General features: G+C 42.0%; 1 protein-coding gene across 2 annotated transcripts in view; it reads right to left on the reverse strand.

Moving 5' to 3' along the window:
* The window catches only part of IPO9 (importin 9), a 56,451-nt gene that overhangs the window by 2,301 nt on the left and 26,894 nt on the right, over positions 1–27,256 (reverse strand). For both annotated transcript variants that reach the window (XM_064273397.1, XM_003410220.4), the window contains exons 5-21: positions 26,932–27,020; positions 25,956–26,042; positions 24,063–24,182; positions 23,857–23,957; positions 23,447–23,505; positions 22,465–22,616; positions 21,642–21,740; positions 19,890–19,996; positions 19,375–19,514; positions 11,320–11,479; positions 7,414–7,640; positions 5,072–5,220; positions 4,492–4,620; positions 3,339–3,614; positions 2,890–3,056; positions 1,034–1,167; positions 264–386 (exon numbers count right to left, since the gene is read on the reverse strand). In XM_064273397.1, coding sequence (XP_064129467.1) covers positions 264–386; positions 1,034–1,167; positions 2,890–3,056; positions 3,339–3,614; positions 4,492–4,620; positions 5,072–5,220; positions 7,414–7,640; positions 11,320–11,479; positions 19,375–19,514; positions 19,890–19,996; positions 21,642–21,740; positions 22,465–22,616; positions 23,447–23,505; positions 23,857–23,957; positions 24,063–24,182; positions 25,956–26,042; positions 26,932–27,020 — 2,319 coding nt within the window. The remainder of the gene's footprint in view (positions 1–263; positions 387–1,033; positions 1,168–2,889; positions 3,057–3,338; positions 3,615–4,491; positions 4,621–5,071; positions 5,221–7,413; positions 7,641–11,319; positions 11,480–19,374; positions 19,515–19,889; positions 19,997–21,641; positions 21,741–22,464; positions 22,617–23,446; positions 23,506–23,856; positions 23,958–24,062; positions 24,183–25,955; positions 26,043–26,931; positions 27,021–27,256) is intronic.

A 27,256-nucleotide genomic window follows, 5' to 3' on the forward strand; every position in this document is an offset into this window, starting at 1 on the left:
GAAGCACCAAATCAAAGAAGGGCTACAGCAACTTGCCTCCTTGCTGCCTCCTACCCCAGCCTCTGTGTGATTTTATAAGGTAGACCTGAGAAGCAACTCTTTACATTCCTAGTGGCTAGCACAGTGCCAGTCACAGAGTGGACATTCAGTAAACTTTCTTTTCTTTTTTTAAGTAAATGACTCAAGAAACCAAACTGATAATCTGAACTCTTTCAACTTGATCTGCCAGGTTGAGCCTCCTGAGAGTAAGGGCCCTGGTGCACCTTGATTCCATTCTGCAGGAGCGGCCTGGCGTGCGGCATTGGCCTCCATGACGTTGGAGAGCTCGTTGATGATCAACTTCAGGATCTTAACCAGCAAAGGAATGTTTGTCCAGCGTTCAGGGTCTGGGGAGGAAGGAAAAAGGCTTCAAGCCTGCAGGCGGGCCCACTTCCGGCAATGCCCCCAGCCCCACTCTACGGTGCCATGCTTCAGATCCGGCCCACCATCCCTCAGGTTTCCCACCATCCCGTATATATCTGGCCATCAAAGAACGCTTTAAAGTTAAGTAACTTCATTTGGTGCTTCGACAGTAGCAGTTAGGTGAGAGAAGAGAGTTCAGGAATTAAAGGAGATAGGTCCTCACCAGTAATAAAGCTCTGAAATCAAGTAACTGTACGGAGCACAATAGCTCCAGATGATCATAAACCCCGAGTTAAACAGAGCAGCTCCACACTACCTATAAACCATCGGAGCCCCAGGCCAAGGAGGACCGGTAACAGCGAGGCCAAAAGGTGCACCAAAGCCCTAGAATGAAACCGTAAGCTGGGTATTCTTGGTACCCAAGGCTATTTTTGTCAATTTTCAACAACAGGAAGGAACCATATGTTCTGATCTATTGTTTACCTACAGTTTGCTGCTTCTTCATCAAACCCATCAGTAACAATTATGTTTAAAAAACAAAAAAACCGCAGCAGATTGTGGTACATCTCTGCCTTCCACCCCAGCTGTCCTCAGCCCCTAGGAGGAGGCTAAAGGGGGCAGCATCACCCACTTTTGGCTGACTTGGAGCGGGTGCGGATGCCCTCATCCACACTGTAGATCTCTTCACCCTTGACGCGGATATCCTGCAGCCGCTTGTCATCTGCATTGATCCCATGCTGGAGCAGTTTACACAGAGCCACAGAGCTGGCAAGGAAGAGCCAAACAGAGTCAGTCAGTTACTGTGTAAAGTTCACTCCAAGGGGATGAGTAATTATGGCCTAAGACTGTCACTTTGACGGTGAAAATTCTGTCCACAGCCAATTAAGAGAGTTCGGTTGAAAGTGAGATTCAGAGTTCATGAGGATGGTCTAATGAGAACTGTTCTTCTTTTTTTAAGAGTTAAATTCTATAAGGATACGTAGTTGATAATAGAACACATGCCAATTCTCTGTTAGAACAATTCCCGGGCCAGTGAGACTGCATTTTAACATGATTAGAAGGTTCTTTTTGGGGGGGGGGGGGGGGCGGGGGGCGGGGTGAAAATATTCACAACATTCAACAACTGCTATACATACAGATTGATGCCACTGGTTACATTCTCCACATTGTGTCATCCTATTATCTCTACTCTTCTGTTTCATCACCATGACGTTTTACTCACCATGCCCCTTAAAGTTCTCACGTGTGTATGAGAGTTACTGTTGCCAATTTGATCTCATATAGTTAATTATTTAAAAGAGCACAATGCTCAGGGTCAATGTTCTTTATTAAATGAACTAAACACTTGTTTAGTTTAAAGATGACTCATGGGACCGTTTCAATTCAAGGATTAAAGAATTATTTCAGAACAACAGACTTGGGGGTTCCCAAGTCTCCATGGATCCAGTAAGTCTAATTTCCGTAAGAATGTGATATTCTGTTCCACACTTTTCCTTCTTTTTATCAGAATCCATCTATTGGCTCCTTGATGAAAACATTCAGTAGTGGTAGCTGGGTACCATCCAGTTCTTCTGGTCTCATGGCAAAAGAGGCAGTAGTTCATGAAGGCAATTAGACCTGCAGTCCAGTTCCTTCTCCGATTCCTGGGTGTCCTTCCTCTACTGCTCCACATGAATAGAGACTAACTGTTGTATGTTCGGTGGCTACTCACAAACTTTGAAGACCCCAAGTGCTACTCACCAAATTAGGAGGTAGAACAGAAACTCTAAAAACATTAGGCCAATTGACTGGATAGACCCACAAAGCTATAACCCTAAACCTTTGAACCAGGAGATCTAATACCATGAGGTGTTTAGTGCCTAAGCAGTGTCAACAAATCAGCCTTTTTTTTGGTGGGGGCAGGGCGGCGCTGTTGTTGTAAAATCATATGGAACGCTGTATCTGTCACTTTGCCTTTTTTTCTAGTGGATGACTTAGTGATATCAGTTCATTAGTCAAGCTGTCTAACCACTACCCTGAGTGAATGCCAATTTTTCTACCACTCTCTGGGAAGGAGTGAATTTTCGTCCATAGTGATGGAAACATTAGAACTGTTTTTCTTGACCAAAGGTATGATGTCCACAGTGGAAGGTGTAATGGGATGATTGAGAACCGTGGGATAAAGGTTCAGGAGAGAAAGCAGAAAGCAAGGGATAAAGGCTTGGGTTTATAAAGGACAATAAGCCACCAGCAGTACTTGGCTGGGTGAAGTTTGTGGCAGAAGAGATTCTCAGTTCAGCAGAAATCAGAAATACACAGTCTATCTGTACTGACTGTTTACTGGGGATTTCAAGATGGCACTTACTCAAAAACACAGGCAAGCAATAAAGAAAGAGAGGGAATACAGGGGCAGTTTGATATGGCAAACAAAAATCAATACAGAAAGTCAGAGGAAAGGAAAAAAAAAGGAAGTAGGGATAGAATGCCTGAAGAAAGATGAAGCCCCACCTGACTTTGCCTTCATATTGCCCATAGAAGAGATGCTGTCGGCTTGTCCACTCGGCCATCACGAACTCCAGGGCAGGTTTGCCGGTAGGGCCTGGGAGGCTGCACAGGAACTCCAAGAGAGGCTCCAGCTGAGTGTGCACCAGATGAGCGAACACCATGATCAGAGACTAGGAGATAATAAAAAGGACATCTACTTCAGGGAAACCGATTTCAGGGATGTAGGAGATGAGACGGAGTGGGGCCAGTCAGCTTGCTAACAGTCTATGCATGGAGGGTGCCATCCATAGGGCAGGAAAACATGGAGATTTTCTTGTCAACGTTTCTCGGGCCAGAACAGACCCAGTTTTACGAGAACAATGAGAGAGGGAAAAACAACTCAGGACCAATATACTGACTCCCATTTCTATCACATGGAGGGTGGGAAACCCAGCTCCCCACCGACCACTCACCTGCATGACACTGAGCGTCTCTGCCTGCTGCATCTTGCTGAGGATGGCACGAAGAATCTGGTCCAGATTCTCCCCCAGCTCCCGCCCTGCCTTGGAGATGAGGGTGGAGACAAGGCGGCCCACAAAGGCTGCGGTGAACTCTGAAGTGCGGGGGTCCAGGAGCTGGCTCACTACTTGCATTACATACCACAGCCCGTTGTGGCCCTGCTCATCATGCCATTGGGCCACCTGCTCCAGCGTCACTGACACATAGGCCCGCAGGCACTCTCCACCATTCTGGAGTGACAGGGGTGGCAAGCAAGATTAGCAGCTGGGAGACTGATGCCAGAAGAGCCCCAGTCCGTAAGGGCAAATGCTATTCTTAGAGGTCTATGCCTCTTAAGAGCAGTGGGCCCATGGCGTCTGTAGGAGGCTCATACCACTGAAGTCAGGAATTTACTGTCCACAGATAGAGGCATGCATTATTCAATCCCCCTATACCCAATCAGCTACCTCAAAAATGCATACTCCTTATCACAAGGGACAATGGCCAAACAAACTTTATGGTCTTAACCATAAAGATCTATATTTGGTACAGGAAAAACATGTCTAAGATGTAGCAATAATTGGGAGTGATACAAGTCTTTATGGGAATAAAGACAGACCTTACATAAACCACCTTTTGCCTAGCGATTTCCAAAGTGATCAGTATCCACTGGCAAGTTTCCACAGTCTTTACAATCAATTACAGTAGTAAAGACCTGAAAAAGTAACCAACTCACCCAAGAAACAGAAATAAATTGGTAAAATATTCAGGCATCTCTCCCCTCTCCAGAGGCCTCTCACTGTGCTAGCTTTACTAAGAGAAGGGATATTCAGGAAAGACTTTGTTATGGCTGTTAAGTCTAGATGTCTGTAATCTCTTCCACAGTAGCAGTACCCAGATACAGATGGGCAGGAAGCCCCGTGTCCACAGTCTTCAAGATTATAACACACCCAAAACCACTGAATGCTTGGCTCTTGCAGCCTCAACCCTTCCTGGGTACTCAGGGTTAATGTGGATTCGAGAGACTTATCTCTCAAAAGCGTGAAACCTTGTGAGACTTCTTGGCCTACTATAAGCCTATGGGCTGGGGAGCTAGCTTCCCTTTTCAAGTCATCATGGCTCAGATACCTGCATGGTGGCATTGTCATCTGTGTGAAGGGTGCACTGTGCCACAGCAGGGAAAGCTTGGCAGATGAGGAGCTGGGAAAGCGGAGGCTTTGTATTCCGTACTACTGTCGTCAGGATATCAATGGCTGTCTGAAGGAGAAAGGAAAGAATCAGAATGCGCTCTTGGGGGCAGGGGGTGTTCAACAACCCAGATTCTTATTGGGTGAATACAACATAGCAACCCAGAGAAAGTTCACTAATAAAAGGCAAGCTTCTGAAAGAAAATGAATTAGATAGTAACCGGCCACCGGAGTGGGTGGTGTCTTGCCAGGCGGATTGGATGGCAAGGTGACATATTTAGTGGTGCTATATGACGGTGGCACTCTGTGTCAGTCACTGAGGGCACCTCTGCAGTAAGAACACCCATTTTCTTACAGCCTCAGAGCACCACTCTCTGTCTTTGTGGGCACAGCAGTCCAGTAAAGTCACTCTATGAATCTCCAAAGCTGTTGGTTTCCCATCAGATAGGTGGGATTTGCAAATTGACTGTCTGAGCCCCGCCCTACACCCCTTCACACACAGAGTCCTTGTGGCCACTCACTGCACAGAGCCCTGCAGGGATCTTGTCTGCTGGGGCCTGCATTATGCTGACCAGCGTGGGAATCAGCCTCATCTGCATTGGGCCCTGACAGGCTTCAATCTGGGACAGCTCCTTGAAGATGTCCTGAGCCAGTGAGGCGACGACGGGATCTGAAGGAGACAAGGCAACATGGAGTCCCCCCACCGTTCGACGGCCTGCATCTGCTTCTGGCTTAATGATGCCTGTTGTCTGGCCCTACCCTAAGGCAACACCTTCTGCTGTGGTTACATATCACACATCCCTGGGGCCTACTGAGGCCACCTGAGTAACCTGAAAGAGCAGGAGAGATGGTAAATCTCCAAGAGACACAGTATGCATGGATTCACAAAGGCAGGGACTAGCTACTCATAAAACAAAACTTGGCTTTTTTCTGGGGCAAATCTGTAAGGTCTTTACTGTTGTGAAACCTAGATTGATAATGAAACCAAATGGTAAAAAATAAAGCTCCACTGATGCTTTGTTAAGAAGATATGAGAGTTTCAAACACTGTGCCAAAACATTACATTTCACCCCAGATTTTCATATTTTGAAGAAGAGCCATACATGTCTTCTAGGGAGTGGCCACGACAGACACAAAGAACTCCCAAAGCCATTTCACAGCAAATGGAAAGCAGAGTTTTTTGAAGGAATGGGACATTAGCTTGACCTACTTTACTTACATACAAGAAAAACATCTTCCTCTATCTAGCCTGCAAGAATATATGCAGCATGCACTAAGATGTATAACTGCAGTACTGTTGGTAATAAAAAAAAAAATTGGGACCCATCTAGATGTCCATCAACAGAATGGGTAAATAAATTACAATATTGCCATATTATGGATTATGTGATGGTTCAAAAAAGAGGCATGTCTACAAGTGTGATGTGGAAAGCTCTCCAACACGTATTTTTAAATGAAAAAGCAAATCAAATAACATGTTTACAATGTTATATAAACAATCCCTTCCCCTTATACATTTCTGAGCTTTAATATTATAAAGTTCCTTTTTTAAAAACAAACCACCTTAATATTTTTTCTAATAATAAGCAATTGGTAATATATACTCACTATAGAAAAACTTAAAATGAAGAAAAGCATTAAAGGAAAACAAACAAACAAACAAAACAACAACAACAACAATAAAACACTTGTAATCCTACCACCTAGAGATAACCATCCTTAACATTTTGATGTACATTCTTCTGGTATTTTTTTCTACATGCATATCTGCACACATATCCCTTTTCTAAAACAAAAACCAAAACTCGTGGTCACGTTCTATGCAGTTTACGGAAAACTGCCTTTTCACTTAATTGGAATGTCAGCACTTTCCCACAGCTTTAACTATTCTTCAAAACCTTGATTTTTAATGGCTGTGTGGCATAGTGGTTAAGAGTTTGGCTGCTAACCAAAAGGCTGGCAGTTCGAATCCACCAGGTGCTCCTTGGAAACCCTATGGGGCACTCCAACTCTGTCCTACAGGTCGCTGTAAGTCGGAATCGACTAGATGGCAATGAGTGTTTTTTTTTTTTTTTTTAAGTCCAGCTTTAGGTTAAGGCTGAGGAGGGTAATGGTGATGACCCGTGGCAACAGATTTTTTATAAAATGCATAACTGCATAAAATTTCATGGATATAATTAACTATAGTTATCTCTATTATTTCTAAATTTTTACTACTTTTATAGTTATCAGCTGAGCAAACAGTTATAATCAACATTTGATGTTCACAAACCTTTGCACATATCTTTCTTTAGTATCTCTTTTTCTAAATTACAGTTCTGATGTTGTGTGCCGTAGAGTCAATTCCAACTCATAGTGTCCCTATAGGACAGAGTAGAACAGCGTCATAAGGTTTCCTAGGCTGTAATCTTTAGGGGAACAGTTCGCCAGGTCTTCTCTCCCACTTAGGGGCTGGCGAATTTGAATCGCCAACCTTTCAGTTAGTAGCTGGACACTTGAACCACTCCACCACCAGGGCTCCTTAAATTACAGTTCTAGGCTTAATCTTTTAAGGAAGCTTCTGATTTAGTTGCTCCATTTTCTACTCCACCATCAAAGTTCTGAATTATACCTCTCACCTGTTAGCCCTTTATTCATTATCTTTCTTTTCTCGTTCTTATCAGAGAATAAGTGTTACAGGAATAGGTATCCTACTTTTTAGTGCTGCTCATCTACAGCACAACTCAACTCTTTGCTAATTAAAAGCCATATTCTTTGCTTATGATGTTTAAGACCATCAGATGTAGGGAAACCTTGACCTGCATTCACCAGCCACCACCTTTTTCTTTGGTGCCCTCATCAACACAATCTCCCTGTGGCATACCATTACTGTACTTTAGGAAAATGGCGATAGTGAAGGGGCAGATTTTGTTTTCCATGCTTGCTGTGAACTCTGGGTCTACCGTGCAAACAATGCACAGGGTCTCCATCACCAGGTTGAGGACCTCTGAGCTGAACTGGGCTGCTAGGTGGATTAAGCCATCAAGGATGCTGGGGAGGAAGGGCTGAAGCACGTGGGTACTCTCTGAGACTTTCAGTTGGTCACAATAACTAGAGAGAGACAGATAAGCAAGAATTACTCACAAGTAGATCCCTCAATTCCTGGTTCTTTCAATCAATCTTACATGCCGCAGCATTTATATGTGTAGTTTTCTAAAGCTACTTCTACAGCTAGATATGTTTGTATATCTTTCTGTAGTATAGTATATAAATATATCAACACCACCGTTTCTGTTTTTAAATTTATTCCTGTTTTGATCTTTGCTATTTCCTTTAAAGTTTCTTTCATCTCCCTTCTGCTCTGCTTTGAAGCAAATCCCTATCACGTCACTGTACCTAAATTATTAAGATATAAGTTAAGTGCTTTTATGATTCCTCAAACTACTGTTTTAGTCATATCCCAAATATATTTCCACAGTTGTTATTTAATAGGGGACTCTTTAACTTCCATGTTATAAAAAAACCTGTGTTTTCTTGATTTTTTGGCATCCTGAAACGAGATCAATTTACATAAACATTCTATGCAGACTTAAAAAAAATGGTGTATTATTTGTAGGGTTTAAGGTTCGATATCCATAGTCCTACCTTATTCACCTTTTAATCTACAAATGTTTGAGTGCTTACCATACTCAATGGGACACAACCATTAACAAAAATATACTGTCAAAGTTTTTGCTTTTATCTTCAGAGTGGCAATGGTAAGTTAAAAATCAACAAAAACATTGTTTCTGTATGTGAAAAGAACTAGCACAGAAGCAAGGTCCTCAGTATTTACTCAAGAAATGTCTTTTCTTAAGTATTCTGCAATCGTGTAATTTTTGTCAGCTGTTGTGTTCAAAGGTCCACAATGACTGGTGAAACTGTGAGCTTTGATCTAAGATTTGTTCACATTTTTTTTTTTTAGTTTTTGATCCATGTCTTGATTTTCAACACCACCCTGCTCTGATCTAATTTCTCCAAAAGAGCTGATCTGGTATCTGGCCTTGGTCAGCTCTCAATTCTTTAGAGTAGGTTTTGTATTCATCTCTCTACCAGTACTCAACTGTGCCCTACCGAACCCAGCCTCTTCTGTTTTAAGGGCTTATAGCTACTCCTGCCCTCCAATGAATCTGGAACTGTACATTCTGGTAGGGATCACACAGATTGTACCATCTGGCCAGATCATACTGGATTTTTTATGCCACGCTAAGAGAGTTTGGACTTTATTTTGGAAGCCAGTATTTTTCACACCTAAATTCCTCCTTACTCTAACCCAAAGTCTTCAGGGAAAACTGACACCCCAAGATGATGTTATATATTTATTCTGTGGCTTCGCGAATCTCTGGCACATTATGACTTTCTTCTAGTGTGCCCGTATCTCAGAGTTTGAAGAGCACAACTGGGAGCCACAAAGGGGTTTAACTATAGGAGCAACATTAGTTTTCTATTTTAGAAAGATCAGTTTGACAGCTAAAATAATACAGATTGCAGAAGTGCGAGGCTGGAGAACAATTAAAGAGACATCAATTTAAGAAGCTACCAAGTAATTCAGGCAAGAGAAACTGAGAATACAAGCTAGGGCAGTAGCAGTGGGACACAGTACGAAGGGGCCTGGGATCTCCATCTGTATTAAAATGGCGAATACAAGATTTCTAAATTTAAGTATAAGATGTAAAGGTACAAGATCTCTACCTTGACTAATACAGCAAATACAGGTAGGGCAGCTTTGGAGTGGTCGTAAGCCAGTAGAAGATACACCGACTTTCAGGTATTTATACGACATTCATCATGGTGGATAGTTAGCAGTTGGATTTATTAATTTAGAGCTTGGGAGAAAGATTGGCATAAATACAATACTTTGAGAAATGTGATCCAAGTATAATTGTTTGTCAATTGTTTCAGAAAAGACTTAAGGCATATTTGTAATGATATATAAAATATGACATGGAAGGATAAATTAAAACTGAGGCAAAAGAAGAAAGAAAAGCAAGTGTGATATGATAGCCATTAAAATGTTGATATTGAAGTTAGAACAGTTTTGGTGACGATGTGACAAGGACATAAGCCACATTGCAGTTAGCTGGGAAACTGAATAGGGAAATGATCTATTGGAGATTCTTGGCTGTGAAGAAAAGAATAGCTAGGATCTCCTCACAAGATACTTCTTGACCTGGGGTCCACAGACAGGCTTCAAGGGCCCCATAACATCTCTGACAGTGAACGTAAACTCTGTAAGCACGCACGTGTGTCCACTTCTCTGGCGTGCACACCTGCAACTTTCCAGAGAGATCTGTGAAAGCTTTCAGAAAACCACTGCCCATTTCGTCACGAGACCTGAACATACTTATTTTTAAAAAATTTTCTTCAAGTGTATCTTTTTTCTCATTATAAAAGTTATATAAGCTTGCAAAAACAAGCTCCTACCCCCATCTTAAATATATAAAATACGTGAAAGTTTTTTTGTACTCTCATCTCCCAGAGAAAATCAGTGGAAACGATGTAGGCTTGACAGGTACTGCTGACTATCTAAAACACAGTCGTGGACTTATTTCACCTAAAGCTCTTACACATTCATACAGACTCCTCCTGTGACTTTGAACAGTTCTGCAAAACTGAAACACAGGGTAGACAAATCTTTATCATACATTCATAATCTGTTTTTTTAATTTATGATCCTGGTATCATCTTTAATCCATTAATGTGCATTTTCAAATAAGATACACATAAGTTTGAATAGTTTTGTCCTTACTTAGTTGGCAAATGCTTTTAGTCTTATACTGACACTTGTTAAAAAGGACTTTTTTTTTTTACGCTTCAAGAAATAATTAATACATACAGATGTACTAATTAGGCTAGAAGCTACACAAGCAGCAACTTCTGACCTACTGCCAACAGAGTGGCCTCAGAGCTTTCTGAAAAGCCATTCTTAGTCTATCTCTTAACTAGATGACACTAATTATTTTAGAGGCAGAGGTGTGCTTTCCCTAGAGTGCAGCAGAAAAAGATGGACCTCTGTTCATAGTCATAACACGACGCATGTCATCACGAACGCAGACAGAACAGGCAGCTCCTCAGTGCTTTCTAAAGACATATATGATAACATGCGACATCTCAATCCCTGCCTTAAAAGTAAGAAGATGGCATAGGTCAAGTGGAAGATAAATTCTGTGTTGGTAGTTTTTAGGATTCAATTAAGATTCTTAAGTTTTGACCTGACAATATTCCTTAAAACAACAATACTCCCTCTGGTACAGGTAGGAAAATAAATAAGTGATTAGTTGAGTCATAGTACACTGGCTGTGGAAAAGAGGTAAAAAAAAAAAAAATGTTTCTAGGCCACAGCAACCCCAATTTGGTTTCTAATACAGAGGCAATCAACAAAATGATATGGAATCTAATCCTGCTTCTGTCATTCAATTGTGCAATGCTTTGTAAGTTATTTATCTCTTGGAGCCTCAGGCTCTTCACCTTTATAAGAAAAGGAGTTGGCCTAGATGATTCCAGAGCTGGGCTGAATTTCAAGGGAACAAGGAGCATAAGGGAGCAGGACATCCTTTGGTCTCATAAAAGAAGCCATGTCTCTGGTTTGGTTTCTTTCCTGTCCTTCCAACATCTGTTCTGAAGGGGATCTTCACCAGAAACTTCTAGGCAACACACTTCATTAAGTAATTCTAGTTTGGGATACCTATCCCGAAAAAATTTCTCCTAACAGCTTTCATCACTCTCAGCCCTGTGTTTTTGGTATACTTACCCCCAGATAGCTCTTACAGCAGAAATTCGAACTGATGGGGGTTGTGTCTCATGAAGACCACGAACTGTTGCCTGTAGGAACTGCTGGATCAGTTCAGGGGACATAGCAACAGTGAACCGACTGGCAGCCCATAGTGCCCGGCCCAAGAGGAAAGGAGACACTGGGAGAAAGAGATACAATTAGAGGTTGGATGATCAAAGCTCCTGTTCCTTGCCCTTCTTCCATCCTACCTCCCTTTGTCAACTTGACTCAAGTAATTGGATACTACATAATACATATAATTTGATAGAAAAGGCAGAGATCTTCTATGGCAAAAGCAAATACATGACCTATGGTACAGAATCAATCCCCCAGTTTCACTTTTCACTACTGGCAAAGTAGGTCTGAGATACTCTTACATTAAAAGGACTTCCCATCCTACCCTCAACTCACATTATTCTTTACCTGCACTACTAGCTAGTCTTCTAAGTACCCTCTCAACTGCCAGTTTCTTTCTATTCTTGGACCATTATTAAAAAAAATAATAATAATTTTTTTTTCATTTTTAGAACATTATAAATTATAGTTTCTATCACTCATTCTTCTATTTAAAATGTCAATGAATTTCTTAATCCACAACATAAAGACCACCTTAGCATGACATTCAGTCTCTCTAGCATTACCTATGATTTCCCTTTACACCTCCTAAACTCAAGTGCATGCCCCTTCCCAGCAGCTCATATCTTACTATGCCATCTCTGTGCTTTGTTTATACTACAGGCCAGCACACTGGCCTCTGCTTGCATTGCCTAACTGGTCTCTCAGGCTGAGACATCTTTAACTGTCCCTGTGCTAGGAGCCCTGGTGATGCAGTGGCTAAACGCTCAGCTGCTAACCCAAAGGTCGGCGGTTGGAACCCACCAGCTACTCCCGAGGAGAAAGCTGTGGCCGTCGGCTTCTGTAAAGATTACAGCCTTGGAAACCTTATGGGGCAGCTCTACTCTGTCCTACAGGGTTGCTATGAGTCGGAACTGACTCAACGGCAATGGGTTTGGTTTTTTGGGGGGATGTCTGTGCTACCATAATCCCGTCCTTAGCTTTCTTACAAATTATCTATTTTGTTGATGTTCTAGTGACCAGTGTAAGGATTACTATCCTCCACCTACTATAAGCTGCTTGAGGACAAGATGACACTTATTCATCCTGCCATAGGGCCCAACTTCCCTGTACAATAAACATTTACTTGATGGGAACTATTGAATGGAACCTGACTGTGTAACTCAAATAATTAGATAATCATTTATATAATACAGAGTAGCGGTTCTCAAAGTATGGTTCAGGGATTCCTGTATGGTCTCCAAAGTTAGAACTACTTTCATGATAATAGAGATATTATCTGTCTTTTCCCTCTCATTCTTTCCTGAATGTTCAGCAGTTTTCCAGAGATTACATGATGTGCAACATCACGGCTCTGACAGCTAATGCATTGTGTACTTGTGTTGGCGTTAGGTGCTGTCAAGTCAGTTCCTACTCACAGCCACCCTACACACAACAAAACAAAACACTGCCTGGACCTGCGCCATCCTCACAATTGTGGTTACGCTTGAGCCCACTGTATCAACTCATCTCCTTGCGGTTCTTCCTCTTTTTTGCTGATCCTCTACTTTACCAAGCATGATGTCCTTCTCCACGGACTGGTCCCTCCTGGTAACGTGTCCAAAGTATGTGAGGCAAAGTCTCCCAATCCATGCTTCCAAGGAGCATTCCGGCTGTACTTTTTCCAAAACAAATTCGTGCATTCTTCTGGCAGTCCATGGTATATTCAACATTCTTTGCCAACACCATAACTCAAAGGTGTAAATTCTTCTTCGTTCTACCTTGTTCATTGTCCAGCTTTCGTATGCATATAAGGCGATTGAAAATACCATGGCTTGGGTCAGCCACACAATTAGTCCTCAAGAGACATCTTTGCCCAATGCAATATGTCATTTGATTTCTTGACTGCTGTTTCCATGGGGATTGATGGTGGATTCACGTAAAATGAAATCCCTGACTTCAATTTTTCTCCATTTAGCATGATGTTGCTTAATGGTCCAGGTGGAGGATTTTTGTTTCTTTATGTTGGCGTACGACATAAACCCATACTGAAGGCTGTAGTCCTTGATCGTCATCACTAAGTGCGTCAAGTCCTCTTCACTTTTAGCAAGGAAGGTGTGTCACCTGTATATCGTAGCTTGTTAATGAGCATTCCTCCAATCCTGGTGCCTCATTCTTCTTCATATACTTCAGCCTCTCAGATCATATGCTCAGTATAGAGACTGAATAGGTACGGTGAAAGGATACAACCTTAACGCACGCCTTTCCTGACTTTAATCCATGCAGCATCCCCTTGTTCTGTTCTAACCACTCACTGCCTCTTGGTCTATGTACAGGTTCTGCATGAGCACAACAAAGTGTTCTGGGGTTCCCATGTGTCACGGATTAGATCATGTTCCCCGCAAAATGTGTGTATCAATTTAGCTGGGCCATGATTCCTGGTATCCTGTGATCTTCCTCTATGTTGTAAATCCTGCCTCTATGATGTTAATGTGGGAGATGAGCAGCAGTTGTGTTAGTGAGGCAGGATTCAATTACAAGATTGGATTGTGTCCTGAGGCAATCTCTTGAAATAGAAAAGAGAGAAGCCAGCAGAGAGACGAAGGACCTCATACCACCAAGAAAGCAGTGCAGGTAGCTGATAGTGTCCTTTGGACTCAGGGTCCCTACGCAGAGATGCTCCTAATCTTGGGGAAGACTGATGAGAGGGCTGACTTTACTGTGAAGAAATAAACTTCTCTTTGTTAAAGCCATCCACTTGTGGTATTTCTGTTATAGCAGCACTAAATGACTAAGATGCCATTCGTCGTAATGTTATCCATAATTTGTTATGATCTGCATAGTTGAATGCCTTAGCATAGTCAATAAAATGCAGGTAAACATCTTTCTGGTATTCTCTGCTTTCGGGCAGGATCCATTTGACAACAGCAATGATGTCCCTCGTTCCGTGTCCTCTTCTGAATCCAGCCTGAATTTCTGGCAGTTCTCTGTTGATGTACTGCTGCAGCCCCTTCTGAATGATTTTTAGCATAATTTGACTTATATGTGATGACATTGTTGAAGAATTCTGCATTCTCTTGGATCACCTTTGCAATGGGCACAAATATGGAGCTCTTCCAGCTGGTTGCCCAGGCAGCGATCCTCCAAATTTCTTGGCAGAGACAAGTGAGCACCTCCAGCGCTACATCCATTCACTGAAATATCTCAATTAGTGCGTTTATATTTCTGGTGTTTTAAAACTTTTCAGTTTTAATTTTTAATATGTTAAATACTGATACATTTAACCCACATAAAGAAATCTCTTTGGAGTCCTTGATAAATTTTAGGAGTGTAAAGAGGTCCTGAGATCAAACGGTTTGAGAATGGCTGGAGTAGAAGAGCTAATTCTGAAGTCTTCAGCTTATAGCTGTTCTACAGAGAGGATCACCAAGGCCCTATTTTCCAACTACCAATCCTTCTTGTCTCCAACTTTTGCGTTCCAATCGCCAGTAATTATCAATGTATCTTGACTGTATGTTCGATCAATTTCAGACTGCGGCAGCTGATAAAAATCCTCTATTTCTTCATCTTTGGCCCTAGTGGTTGGTGCGTAAACTTGAATAATAGTCGTATTAGCTGGTCCTCCTTGTAGGCGTATGGATATTATCCGATCACTGACAGCATCGTACTTCAGGATAGATCTTGAAACTTTCTTTTTGACGATGAATGCAACACCATTCCTCTTTGAGCTGTCGTTCCCAGCGTGTAGGTCTGTCCAATTCAAAATGGCCAATACCAGTCCATTTCAGCTCACTAATGCCTAGGATGTTGATGTTTATGTGTTCCATGTCATTTTTGACGATATCCAATTTTCCTAGATTCGTACTTCGTACATTCCAGGTTCCGATCATTAATGGATGCTTGCAGCTGTTTCTTCTCATTTTGCGTCGTGCCACATCAGCAAATGAAGGTCCCGAAAGCTTTACTCCATCCACGTCATTAAGGTCGACTCTACTTTGAGGAGGCAGCTCTTCTCCAGTCGTCTTTTGAGTACCTTCCAACCCGGGGGGGCTCATCTTCCAGCACTACATCAGACAATGTTCCACTGCTATTCCTTGCTAATGCTTTTCAGAAGCAGACTGCTGTGTCCTTCTTTCTAGTCTGTCTTAGTCTGGAAGCTCAGCTGAAACCTGTCCTCCACGGGTGACCCTGCTGGTATCTGAATACCAGTGGCATAGCTTCCAGCTTCACTGCAACACACAAGCCCCCACAGTACGACAAACTGACAGACCTTGGTGAAAGAAACTATGCCAAAGATCGAATGATAGAATTTTGCAAGACCAACGGCTTCTTCGTTGCAAATACCTTCTTTCACCAACATAAATGGCGACTATACACATGGACCTCGCCAGATGGAACACACAGAAATCAAACTGACTACATCTGTGGAAAGAGACGATGGAAAAGCTCAATATCATCAGTCAGAACAAGGCCAGGGGCCGACTGTGGAACAGACCATCAATTGCTCATATGCAAGTTCAAGCTGAAACTGAAGAAAATCAGAGCAAGTCCATGAGAGCCAAAATACGACCTTGAGTATATCCCACCTGAATTTAGAGACCGTCTCAAGAATGGATTTGACGCATTGAACACTAGTGACCGAAGAGCAGATGAGCTGTGGAACGACATCAAGGACACTATACATGAAGAAAGCGAGAGGTCACTGAAAAGACAGGAAAGAAAGGAAAGACCAAGACGGATGTCAGAAGAGACTCTGAAACTTGCTCTCAAATGTCGAGCAGCTACAGCAAAAGAAAGAATTGATGAAGTAAAAGAACTGAACAGAAGATTTCAAAGGGCCTCTAGAAAAGACAAAGTATTACAATGACATGTGCAAAGAGCTGGAGATGGAAAACCAAAAGGGAAGAACACGCTTGGCATTTCTCAAACTGAAAGAACTGAAGAAAAAATTCAAGCCTCGAGTTGCAATCGTGAAGGATTCTATGGGGAAAATATTAAATGACGCAGGAAGCATCAAAAGAAGATGGAAGGAATACACAGAGTCATTATACCAAAAAGAATTAGTCGATGTTCAGCCATTGCAAGAGATGGCATATGATCAGGAACCGATGGTACTGAAGGAAGAAGTCCAAGCTGCTCTGAAGGCATTAGTGAAAACAAGGCTCCAGGAATTGATGGAATATCAATGGAGATGTTTCAACAAACAGGTGCAGCACTGAAGGTGCTCACTTGTCTATGCCAAGAAATATGGGAGACAGCTACTTGGCCAACTGACTGGAAGAGATCCATATTTATGCCTATTCCCAAGAAAAGGGATCCAACCAAATGTGGAAATTATAGAACAATATCATTAATACCACATGCAAGCAAAATTTTGCTGAAGATCATTCAAAAACGGCTGCAGCAATATGTCGACAGGAAACTGCCAGAAATTCAGGCCGGTTTCAGAAGAGGATGTGGAACCAGGGATATCATTGCTGATGTCAGATGGATCCTGGCTGAAAGCAGAAAATACCAGAAGGATGTTTACGTGTGTTTTATTGACTATGCAAAGGCATTCGACTGTGTGGATCATAACAAATTATGGATAACACTGCGAAGAATGAGAATTCTAGAACACTTAATTGTGCTCATGAGGAACCTTTACATAGATCAAGAGGCAGTTGTTCGGACAGAAGAAGGGGATACTGATTGGTTTAAAGTCAGGAAAGGTGTGTGTCAGGGTTGTATTCTTTCACCATACCTATTCGATCTGTATGCTGAGCAGATAATACGAGAAGCTGGACTATATGAATGAAGAACGGGGCATCAGGATTGGAGGAAGACTTATTAACAACCTGCGTTATGCAGATGACACAACCTTGCTTGCTGAAAGTGAAGAGGACTTGAAGCACTTACTAATGAAGATCAAAGACCACAGCCTTCAGTATGGATTATGCCTCAACATCAAGAAAATAAAAATCCTCAGAACTGGACCAACGAGCAACATGATAAATGGCGAAAAGATTGAAGTTGTCAAGAATTTCATTTTACTTGGATCCACAATCAACAGCCATGGAAGCAGCAGTCAAGAAACCAAAAGACGCATTGCATTGGGTAAATCTGCTGCAAAGGACCTCTTTAAAGTGTTGAAGAGCAAAGATTTCACCTTGAAGACTAAGGTGCGCCTGACCCAAGCCATGGTATTTTCAATCGCATCATAGGCATGTGAAAACTGGACAATGAATAAGGAAGACCGAACAAGAACTGATGCCTTTGAATTGTGGTGTTGGCGAAGAATATTGAATATACCATGGACTGCCAAAAGAACAAACAAATCTTAGAAGAAGTACAGCCAGAATGCTCCTTAGAAGCAAGGACGGCGAGAGACTGTGTCTTACGTACTTTGGACATGTTGTCAGGGGGGATCAGTCCCTGGTGAAGGACATCATGCTTGGCAGAGTACAGGGTCAGCGCAAAAGAGGAAGACCCTCAATGAGGTGGATTGACACAGTGGCTGCAACAACCAGCTCAAGCATAGCAACGATTGTAAGGACGGCTCAGGACCGGGCAGTGTTTCGTTCTGTTGTGCATAGGGTTGCTATGAGTCAGAACCAAGTTGACGGCACCTAACAACAACAACATAGGCAGGATAACTAATGATATGTATTGAGCCTTTTCCAGTCTTAATATCAAATATTCTAAACTCTCCATGAATTTTCAAGATTCTTTCCTAGGGCAAACTCTACAAGAAATATGTTGAAGGTCTGAGAAACTCCAACACTTTAACTCAACACTTAATTCCAGAATGCCTATTATGTGCAAGGCACTGTGGGGATACAAAGCTGTATTAGACATGCTCTCTACTCTCAAAGACCTTACATTCTAGTAGGAGACAGAAAACATATCCATCAACTACAAGACAATGTAGCATATGGTAAGTGCAGCATGAAACAGGATATTCCCAATGGATCTGAGCTCTGGATGCTCAACCATTTAAATTCTGTGATTCAGAGAATGGAAGTGGGAGTGACATGTCCTGTAACATTAGAGTCAAGGAAACCCTGGTGGTGCAGTAGTTAAGAGTTCGGCTGCTAACCAAAAGTTTGGCAGTTCTAAGCCACCAGGCGTTCCTTGGAAACCCTATGGGGCAGTTCTACTGTCCTATAGGGTCGCTGTGAGTCGATACCGACTTGATGGCAACAGGATGGGTATGAGTCGGAATTGACTCGACGGCAATGGGTATTTAGAGTCACAGAGCAGAATGTTAACAAGTGGTTTAAGGTACTCCCAGGACAGCCAAGTGAAGGAATTGAGAATGGAGCCAACGACGCCAAATGTCCTGCGATTTAAGTACCCAGAAAGGAAGTAAAGGCAGCATTTTGGAATAAGGGGTCTGACTCTAAGGATGAGAATAAGGCATGGCAAGAGCAGAGGCAATGTAGCCTAATATGTGACATAGAGACAACATTGATTCTTGGCTATTTCTGTGTATTGTTGGAGAAATCAGTCTAATAGTAAAGGGCTACTTTTTTAAAGACAAGCAGCTAACAGGGGCATGAAAATGGAACATTTTAATTATCTGGATATAGACCAAGAATAAAGTTTGAGAAAAATGACAGGAAACATACAGAAAGAATGAGCCTGACAGAATGCTTGAGGGCATTCTGAACTTGATAACGAGAGTAGAACTCAAGCTAGAGTTTTCAAGTTGCAGCTTCCAGATTTACACTCCATTCAAATGCCAAAAACGGCCTGGAATGGGAGCACTGATTTGGGAGGAAACATGAACGGCTAGGCAATTAGTCTTAGCAGGTGAAACCTGAGTCATGGTCTAGGCGCTGTTTTAGAGGTTCAAAAGAGTTCCAGCTCTAGGGGGCAAAGAGGAATTTTCACCCCAAGGACTCAAGACTGTCTGGCTATTGCCCTAAGGGAACAACAAAACTGAGTTGATGACAGCCTGAAGATCTTCCAGGATGCTGGCATTGTACTGAAACATACCTGAGAGGTTGAGGTCGGCAAGGATGACATTGGTCAGGAACCCATGCATGTCAAAGTGAATCCTGCCATTTTTCACACTGTCGGTGATGATGGACTTCACTGAGCCTAGAGCCAGCATGCATGCCTCATGGATCTTCCACCTATAAAAGGGATACCACAGGCTGGTAAAACAAACTAATGATCGAAAAGATAAATATTTGAGGAAGTAAGGTTCAGAAAAAGGCATTTCAGCACAATCTAACCCACAAGGGCCACTCATCTGTCCTTCCAATATAAGCCTACAGCTGAAAACAGAGTGAAATTTACTAATAACAGATTTTTTCTAATTAAAAACAAAGTAAAAGTTCAACTCCTTTCAAGGGTTTTTTAAAAAAGGGCAAAACAAAAGCATCTAAAGCACTTCATTTAGGGCAGGAAAGGAACTGCTTTAGAAGAGACGATCCAAAGCAAGGACTTGTTCTCAGGTCTGATGCCCAGAACACCCCTAAGTTCAGCATCTGCTGCTCACTCCTCACCAGTGTTCAGCACCACTGTTTTTGGTTTGCTCGGCTTCTTGTAAATGCCGAGTGGCTGCAGCGGCCAGGGCTGCTGCACTCTCATTCTGGAAATCTGTGGCCACAGCCTAGGAAGAGAAGAAGAGGGCTCATAAATCTATTTTGTGCAGATTAAACCTATTTTAATCGAAACTGCTTTAGTTAGGATGCTAGCTGACTAAATAGTTCAAACCCTTTCACATACACATGCTAAACCCTGATTAGATGACTCCATTGAAGTGAAGAGGACTTGAAGCACTTACTGATGAAAATCAAAGAGCACAGCCTTCAGTATGGATTACACCTCAATATTAAAAAAACCAAAAATCCTCTTAACTGGACCAATAAGGAACATCACGATAAATGGTTAGAAGATTGAAGTCACTGAGGATTTCATCTTACTTGGATCCACAATCAATATCCATGGAAGAAGCAGTCAAGAAATCAAAAGACACATTGCATTGGACAAATCTGCTGTGTAAAACCTCTTTAAAGTGCTGAAAAGCAAAGATGTCACTTAGAGGACTAAGGTGCACTTGACCCAAACTATAGTATTTTCAATTGCCTCACATGCATGCGAAAGCTGGAAAACGAATAAGGAAGACCAAAGAATAATTGATGCCTTTGAATTATGGCCTTTGGTGAAAAATAATGAATATACCATGAACTGCCAGGATAACAAATGGATCTGTCTTGGAAGAGGTACGGTCAGAATTCTCCTTGGAGGCAAGGATGGAGAGACTGTATCTCATGTACTCTGGACATGCTATCAGGACGGATCAGTCCCCGGAGAGGGACATCATGCTTGGTAAAGTAGAGGGTCAGCAAAAAAGAGGAAGACCCTCAAGGAGATGGACTGACACAGTGGCTGCAACAATGGGCTCAAGCATGGCAATAATCATGAGGATGGCACAGGACTGGGCATTGTTTCATTCTGTTGTACATAGAGTGGCTATGAGTCAGAATCGAGTGGATGGCACCTAACAACAACAATGAAGTTACAGTAACAGTCTGTATTTCTTCAGTGCTTAGGCATTGTAGTGGCTAGACAGTTGCTTCCTTTGGCCAAATTCAGAAGAGTATAAGGAACAATGATAGATTCAGCTTTGGGTGACAATGGATCCAGTTATTTATTCTCTTGAGCCTGATTATAGAAAAATAAGGCTAATCTACTAACTGAAATCCACTGTGATCTTTCATAGGTGCCTTAGAAATACTAAATGACGAGAAGCGATTCACCAACAATGAGAACAAACCTCTCATCCAACAGGCAGAAAGTGGCAGCTTCTCCATAGTACTTCAGTGTAGAGATGACTGGTATACCACAGTCAAAGGAGCCAAGGAAAACAGGAGCAGGTGTTTGGATGTTCATGTCTCAGCAATCAATTTTTTCTTTTACAGTTTGCCAACCTCTGGTTTGTGTCATAAATTCTTGCTGAGGACTGGATTAAACTAAAATGTTCCGGATTCAACAGCCCTTACTCATTACAATAGTTTATCCTGTGCACAATTCTTACATCTAACATTTACTTGTAAATAAGAAGCAGTAGCAATGACTTTGGAATGCCCAAGAGTCAAGCTTCATTTGAGATATTCTCTTGTATCCCCTGAAAAAGGTTGCTATAAGGCTTCCCAATGATACGCTTGCCTTGGGTTAGACGCCTAGAAGGAGGAGGAAAAGCTGAGGTGATTAAATTAGGCTTACTTGGCTGGAGATCAAGGTAACCCTCTTACCAGCAAAAGGTCTTGAGCTGCAATTCTAACAGTATAGGAGAAAGTATCATCATCTTCATCTTCTACAAACTGTTGAGGGTTGGCTGTCCATACTTTAATCTGAAAGGATGATGAAGTTAGGTCTTTGTGAGGCTGTCAATCTGTTTCACATGTTCCCTCTTTTCATCAATACGCAGGAAGATCCTAACCTTTTGTTTTAACCTTGAAGAAGGCTCTGGCCTCGAAGTCTTCTTTTTGATGTAGAGAAGCAAATGTTTTCTCAAGGTAGACAGTAATGGCTATTGCTCTCTAGCAGACCCTATTATGGAATTTAGCAGATTACTAGCTCTCTGCTGTTGTCAATCAACTATCACTCTTTGACAGATAAATTTCCTGAACCTACTAGGTCTGATGGGATATTTACTGGGAAAGTTATGTCAATTCCTGAGCTGTTTTACAGAAGAGAAGCAATTATCTTATTCCTTAATGTTCCTTTTTGGTTTTAATGACCCACCAGCTAGGCCAATGATCTGATCTCTACATTTCACTATTTATAGAAGGAATAGGCTCTCTTAGATACAGTGTCTTTGATCAGTGGTCCTGCAGAGATTCCACTAACGGTAAAAATATTCTGAAAGTCCAATAACCTAATATAGGAGTTGATAAAACCCTTATACTGAAGGATTTGACAATAAAGTGGTATCACTGCTTTTCTAGAATTTCACACACAGTTATTCTTCCAGTGCTCTATTTATAGAAACAGTTTTCAGCTGATTGAGGCCTCACATGCACCAAGCTGCACTTCACAAACACAGGCTGGTAACTGTCGCAGAGTGTCATTTACCTGCTCCTCAGTGATCTGCATGTAGAGGATAACATAGTAAATCAGCTCAGGCAAGGCCTTCTTCACAGTGCTTTTGAATTTGCTATTTTCCAGTAGGGCGTGAACAAATTCAAAAATGCTGAAGACAAGATTCTCAAAGCCCAGGACTTCACCTACAGAAAATACACAAGAAAAGAAGCCAGTGGCAAGAAAGCATGTATGTGGGACATGAACTACATCATCTTTGTCAATTAATGAATATTTAAAGCACTTGCCTATTATTCTCAAGGGATGAGTGGAGGGGCTGAGGAGTCAGAGGAAGGAACTTTTGAGTATATTAAATACTCTTTGGATTTTAAAGTAAAAGAATCAGGAACACCGAATATACAGCAAAACCTGCGAAAGCCGGAACCTGTGTAAGGCAGAAACCCACCGGAGAAGGAGAACTCAAATATTTTCCACTAAAAAGAGCAATAGAAAAGTGATAAGACTGTGTATCCTGTCAAAGGTGGAAAACTTGCAAGACCCGGAAAGACAAGGCATACCATCGAGATCCGGCTCTCATAGATTTTACTGTATTTCCCAGAATGTCTACCTTTAATCTGGAACACTTAAAAACTTTAAAAAAGAAATGAAAGTATTATCACCTGGAACTCCAAAATTAAACTAGTCAAGATGCTAGAAATAGGCTGGATTACAGATGGCCTTTAAGGTGTCTCTTCCAACTCAGAAATTCTATGATTTCATGAGATTTATGCAAATGTCTATGAGAAACAGATTAGTTAAAAATTTTCAATTTCTCATCTCCCCACAACGTTCTACGCTTGTCATATCTAACGTATGTTTGTCATATCTAATACATGGAAAGAAAACTATTAGAAAACTCGCTTAAGACAGTAAAGCCTTTAAATTACTGCTTTTTTCTGTTTCTGGATTTTTTCTTTTCCTAGATCCCCTTTCCCACTAACTGGTATATCTGTTAAGGTCAGATAAACTTACATACCATCAGAATCCACAGGATCTTCTACTTCCTCTGTGTAATTTACTTCTGTCCTCACATAAGTATGATGAAAAGTGAAGAAATAGAATTTGGAATCTGCCTTACATACGCTCTACAAGGGGATGTTGTACACTCCAACACTAAGAGTAAAACCAAAAAAAAATACCAGCTGCCGTTGAGTAGATTCTGTCTCATGGCGACCCCATGTGTATCAGAGTGGAACTGTGCTCCATAGGGTTTTTCAATGACTAATTTTTTTAGAAGCAGTCAGCTAGGCCTTTGTAGACACTTAAAAATAAACAAATAAGCAAAAACACTCGTTTTAAAAAAGTGAGACCAAAGGATGCAAGACCCAAAGCTAGATTTCCAACTATAGGTGGTAGCAGGTTCCTTATATTTTCAGGAAAGGATATAAAGCCGCGCTCTCAGTCAGGGTGTTCCACACAATAGGCAGAATCTGCTGCATGGAGGCAACCATGTGCTTTGGAAAGTTTTTCACCAGCGCTGTCACTGCCTGGGATGTTAAAAAGACCCAAGGGTTATAAGTTAGGTAGAAGAAATCAGTGATTTCAGACCACCTTCTCAAACGTCAAGTATCTTGTTGGTAGTAAGCATTTACCTTTAGGACCTCCATTTTAAACCCACTGTCAGATGTGGGGCCATCTGGTATCTGGAGGGCCTGAACAAAGGCTTCTGTGAACTGCTGCACCACGGGAAAGATCAAGACTTTGGCTGCACCCTGATAATAGAAACCAAAATCAGTGGCTTCAATGCACGTATCAAACACTGACATCTGAGGTGTGCAGTCAGGGTCGCGCTAGCAAATCCTATGGACTGTACCAATTGTGCAAACTAGTCCAGAGAGACAAAGAGCACTCACTTCTGATGCCAAAATGCATGGTGGGTAACAAATTCCACTTCACACATTTTCTGCGTTCTATGGAAATCTCAGCCTCCCTTCCCCGTTCAGTTCAGAAACCAGCTGCCCACATAGCCCTTCTGTCCCTCATCCCTAGCTACTCAGGGCTAGGTCAGCGGGTACCACCCACAAGCTCGGGAGGCCACATGACCCCTTCCACTTTAGACCAGCCAGCCCCAAATTTGGGGTTTTCCTCTACCTCCTCAGGGTTCCAAACGCAAGCTCAGGAGTCCATATGACTCTTCCACTTCAGACCAGCCAGACTTTCCTGCTACTCCTCAGGTCCTACAATTCACTGGAACAACTCACAGAGCTCACGCAAAACACCATACCCTGGTTTTTTCTTTTTTTTAAAAAATTGTGCTTTAAGTGCAAGTTTACAATTCACGTCAGTTTCTCACACAAAAACTTACACACACACTGTTAAGTCATCCTAGTTGCTCTTGCTATAATGTGAAAGCATACTCCTCTCCACCCTGTGTTTCCCGTGTCCATTCAACCAGCTCCTGTCCGGCTCTGTCTTCTCATCTTGCCTCTGGACAAGAGCTGCCCACATAGTCTCATGTGTCTACTTGAGCTAAGAGACACATTCCTCACCAGTTTTATTTTACATTTTATAGTCCAGTCTAATCTCTGTCTGAATAGTTGGCTTCAGGAATGGTTTTAGTTTTGGGGTAACAGAGAGTCTGGGGGCCAAGACCTCTGGGGTCCCTCCAGTCTAGGTCAGACCATTAAGTTTGTTTTTTTAACTGGAATTTGAGTTCTGTATCTCACTTTTCATCCTGTTCCATCAGGGATTCTTGGAAAACACCATACCTCGATAACAGTTTTAATACAACAAAAACTGGATACAAATGAAGAGATGCATAGGAAAGGTCCCAGAGCAGAACTTCCGTGTTCCAAGAGGGTGCACTACATTTCCAAGAGGACTGTCCCATCTGAGCCTTAGGGCTTAAGGGTCTTTTTATCAGCCTCACCAAAAGGTCACCATAGATTATGTCGTGCATCATAAGATGAGGCATTGGGCCCCCAGGTAGTCCCTCTTGGTCTGGTCAGGCTCCATTCATTAGCCTCAGGTGTTGGTTTAGCCCCAAAGAACCAAGAACAAAGGCCAAATAGCCTTTTGCAAGGTGATTCCACCCTTCACAGAAGCATCAAAAGATGTCTCTAAGCTCAAGTCCCAACTAGAAGGGCATGCGTAGAGTCACTGGAGGTGTTCTGTATCCTTATCTAACACTTGCAGTTCCTCATCTCAACCCTCTTATATAAGACCAACTTTTCAGAAAGGCTTCTGAATCACAGGATCAGTGCTTTTCGCCAGCTTTGTTTCATGCTAGAGAATTATAAAAGGGTAGGAAATTTCTGAGTGATGACTAGTATAAAAATTAGTACAGGATAAGGTGTTAGAAGAAATATGGCTCACACGGAAGGAAAATAAGTTTTATACACAAATGAAAAATTTAATGAAAATGTTCAATCTCTCCACAACACTGGCTAGCGTGCCTTCTGGTACTACTGTCCTGAAATGAGTCACTGCTATACCTGCAACAGAAGGCATTAATAAAGACTTAGGAGCATGAAAGGCTCACTCACCTTTTCCAGCTCCTCCATGTTACAGATCATATGGGCACAAGTGGTAAATATCTCCACAGCTCGGGAACGGGTTCGAATACCATATACCTGGGGTAAAGGTTACAGCAGAGCCATGACATCGGTATCTGTGACTAGTGCTGAAGCTGACTACTCAACCCTCACATGGGATTGGATCCCCTAGAGAGATCAGAAACGTTATCCATTCATGTTCAGAAGACAGCCTTCTGTAATTCAGAGAATGAAAGGCAGCAGGATCACAATGTCAGAATTTACCAGGATTAGCCTTATATATAGGCCTCTGTGGGCTGGTTTGATTAAAAATATCTGACTGGGTACTGCTTGAAATCTCAACATGGCCAGTGTATTTCATTTAAAATGCAAATACTCGTGGTTGAGGGGGAAGGGAGAGTTGTTAGCTGCTCTTGAGTCAGTTCTGATTCATGGAGACCTTAAGTACAAGCAGAACAAAACAATACTCAGTCCTGCACCATCCTCACAACTCCTGCTATGGTTACAACGTTACCTATCAGGCATTCATATCTTATTGTGAATGAGTAACCATCCATATACACGTCAATCAAATATATATACAGTATACTAAGGGTCTATTATATGCAATACAGTGATAGATTGCTTCCAAATACTTAGCTGAGGTGAGCAAGCTTAGGTCGGATGCCTCAATGAAAGGCTAAAGGTAGCATAAAGGCACTAGGGTACTTAGCGGTTATGGGATGCCCGGGGGTATGAGATATGTGAATAAATATTTCAGCTATTTCACTCTTATCAAAGGTTTGCCCTTGTAGTTATGAACAAAATGTTCTGAGGCTAATCCAGATTCACGTCTTGGTCAGTTCTAGTCTTCAGGCATGGAGACTAGCAGCTTTCAGAAACAACGGCCTCCCAGCTGAGACAGAAGCTGACCAGAGTTGGGAGTAGCCCTTACTGACTGTGTGATCTTGGAGCTGAGATTTCATACCTCAGCCATGGTGAAGATTTTATACATCTCTGGCAGAATGACAGGAGCAACGAGTGGCATCTGTGTGTCTGTCACTTCTCGAGTGAATTCTACAAAGAAAAAAGTAACATTGGAAAAAAACTATTGCTTTACAAAGATATTAAGTGTGAAAATTTTCCAAACTGCTTCTAGGTGGCAGCTCCCAATCAGAGAGCATGCAGGCAAACACTCTGGCCTGGTGGCCTTATCCTAGGGAAGGAAAAGATTTAAGTGTTACTGATTATTTGTAGAAGGGGAAAGAGAACAATTGGAGACAAAGGAAAATACAATCGATTAAGAAAGAAAA

The sequence above is a fragment of the Loxodonta africana genome, chromosome 20 (assembly GCF_030014295.1).
Source record: "Loxodonta africana isolate mLoxAfr1 chromosome 20, mLoxAfr1.hap2, whole genome shotgun sequence".
NCBI lineage: Eukaryota > Metazoa > Chordata > Mammalia > Proboscidea > Elephantidae > Loxodonta > Loxodonta africana.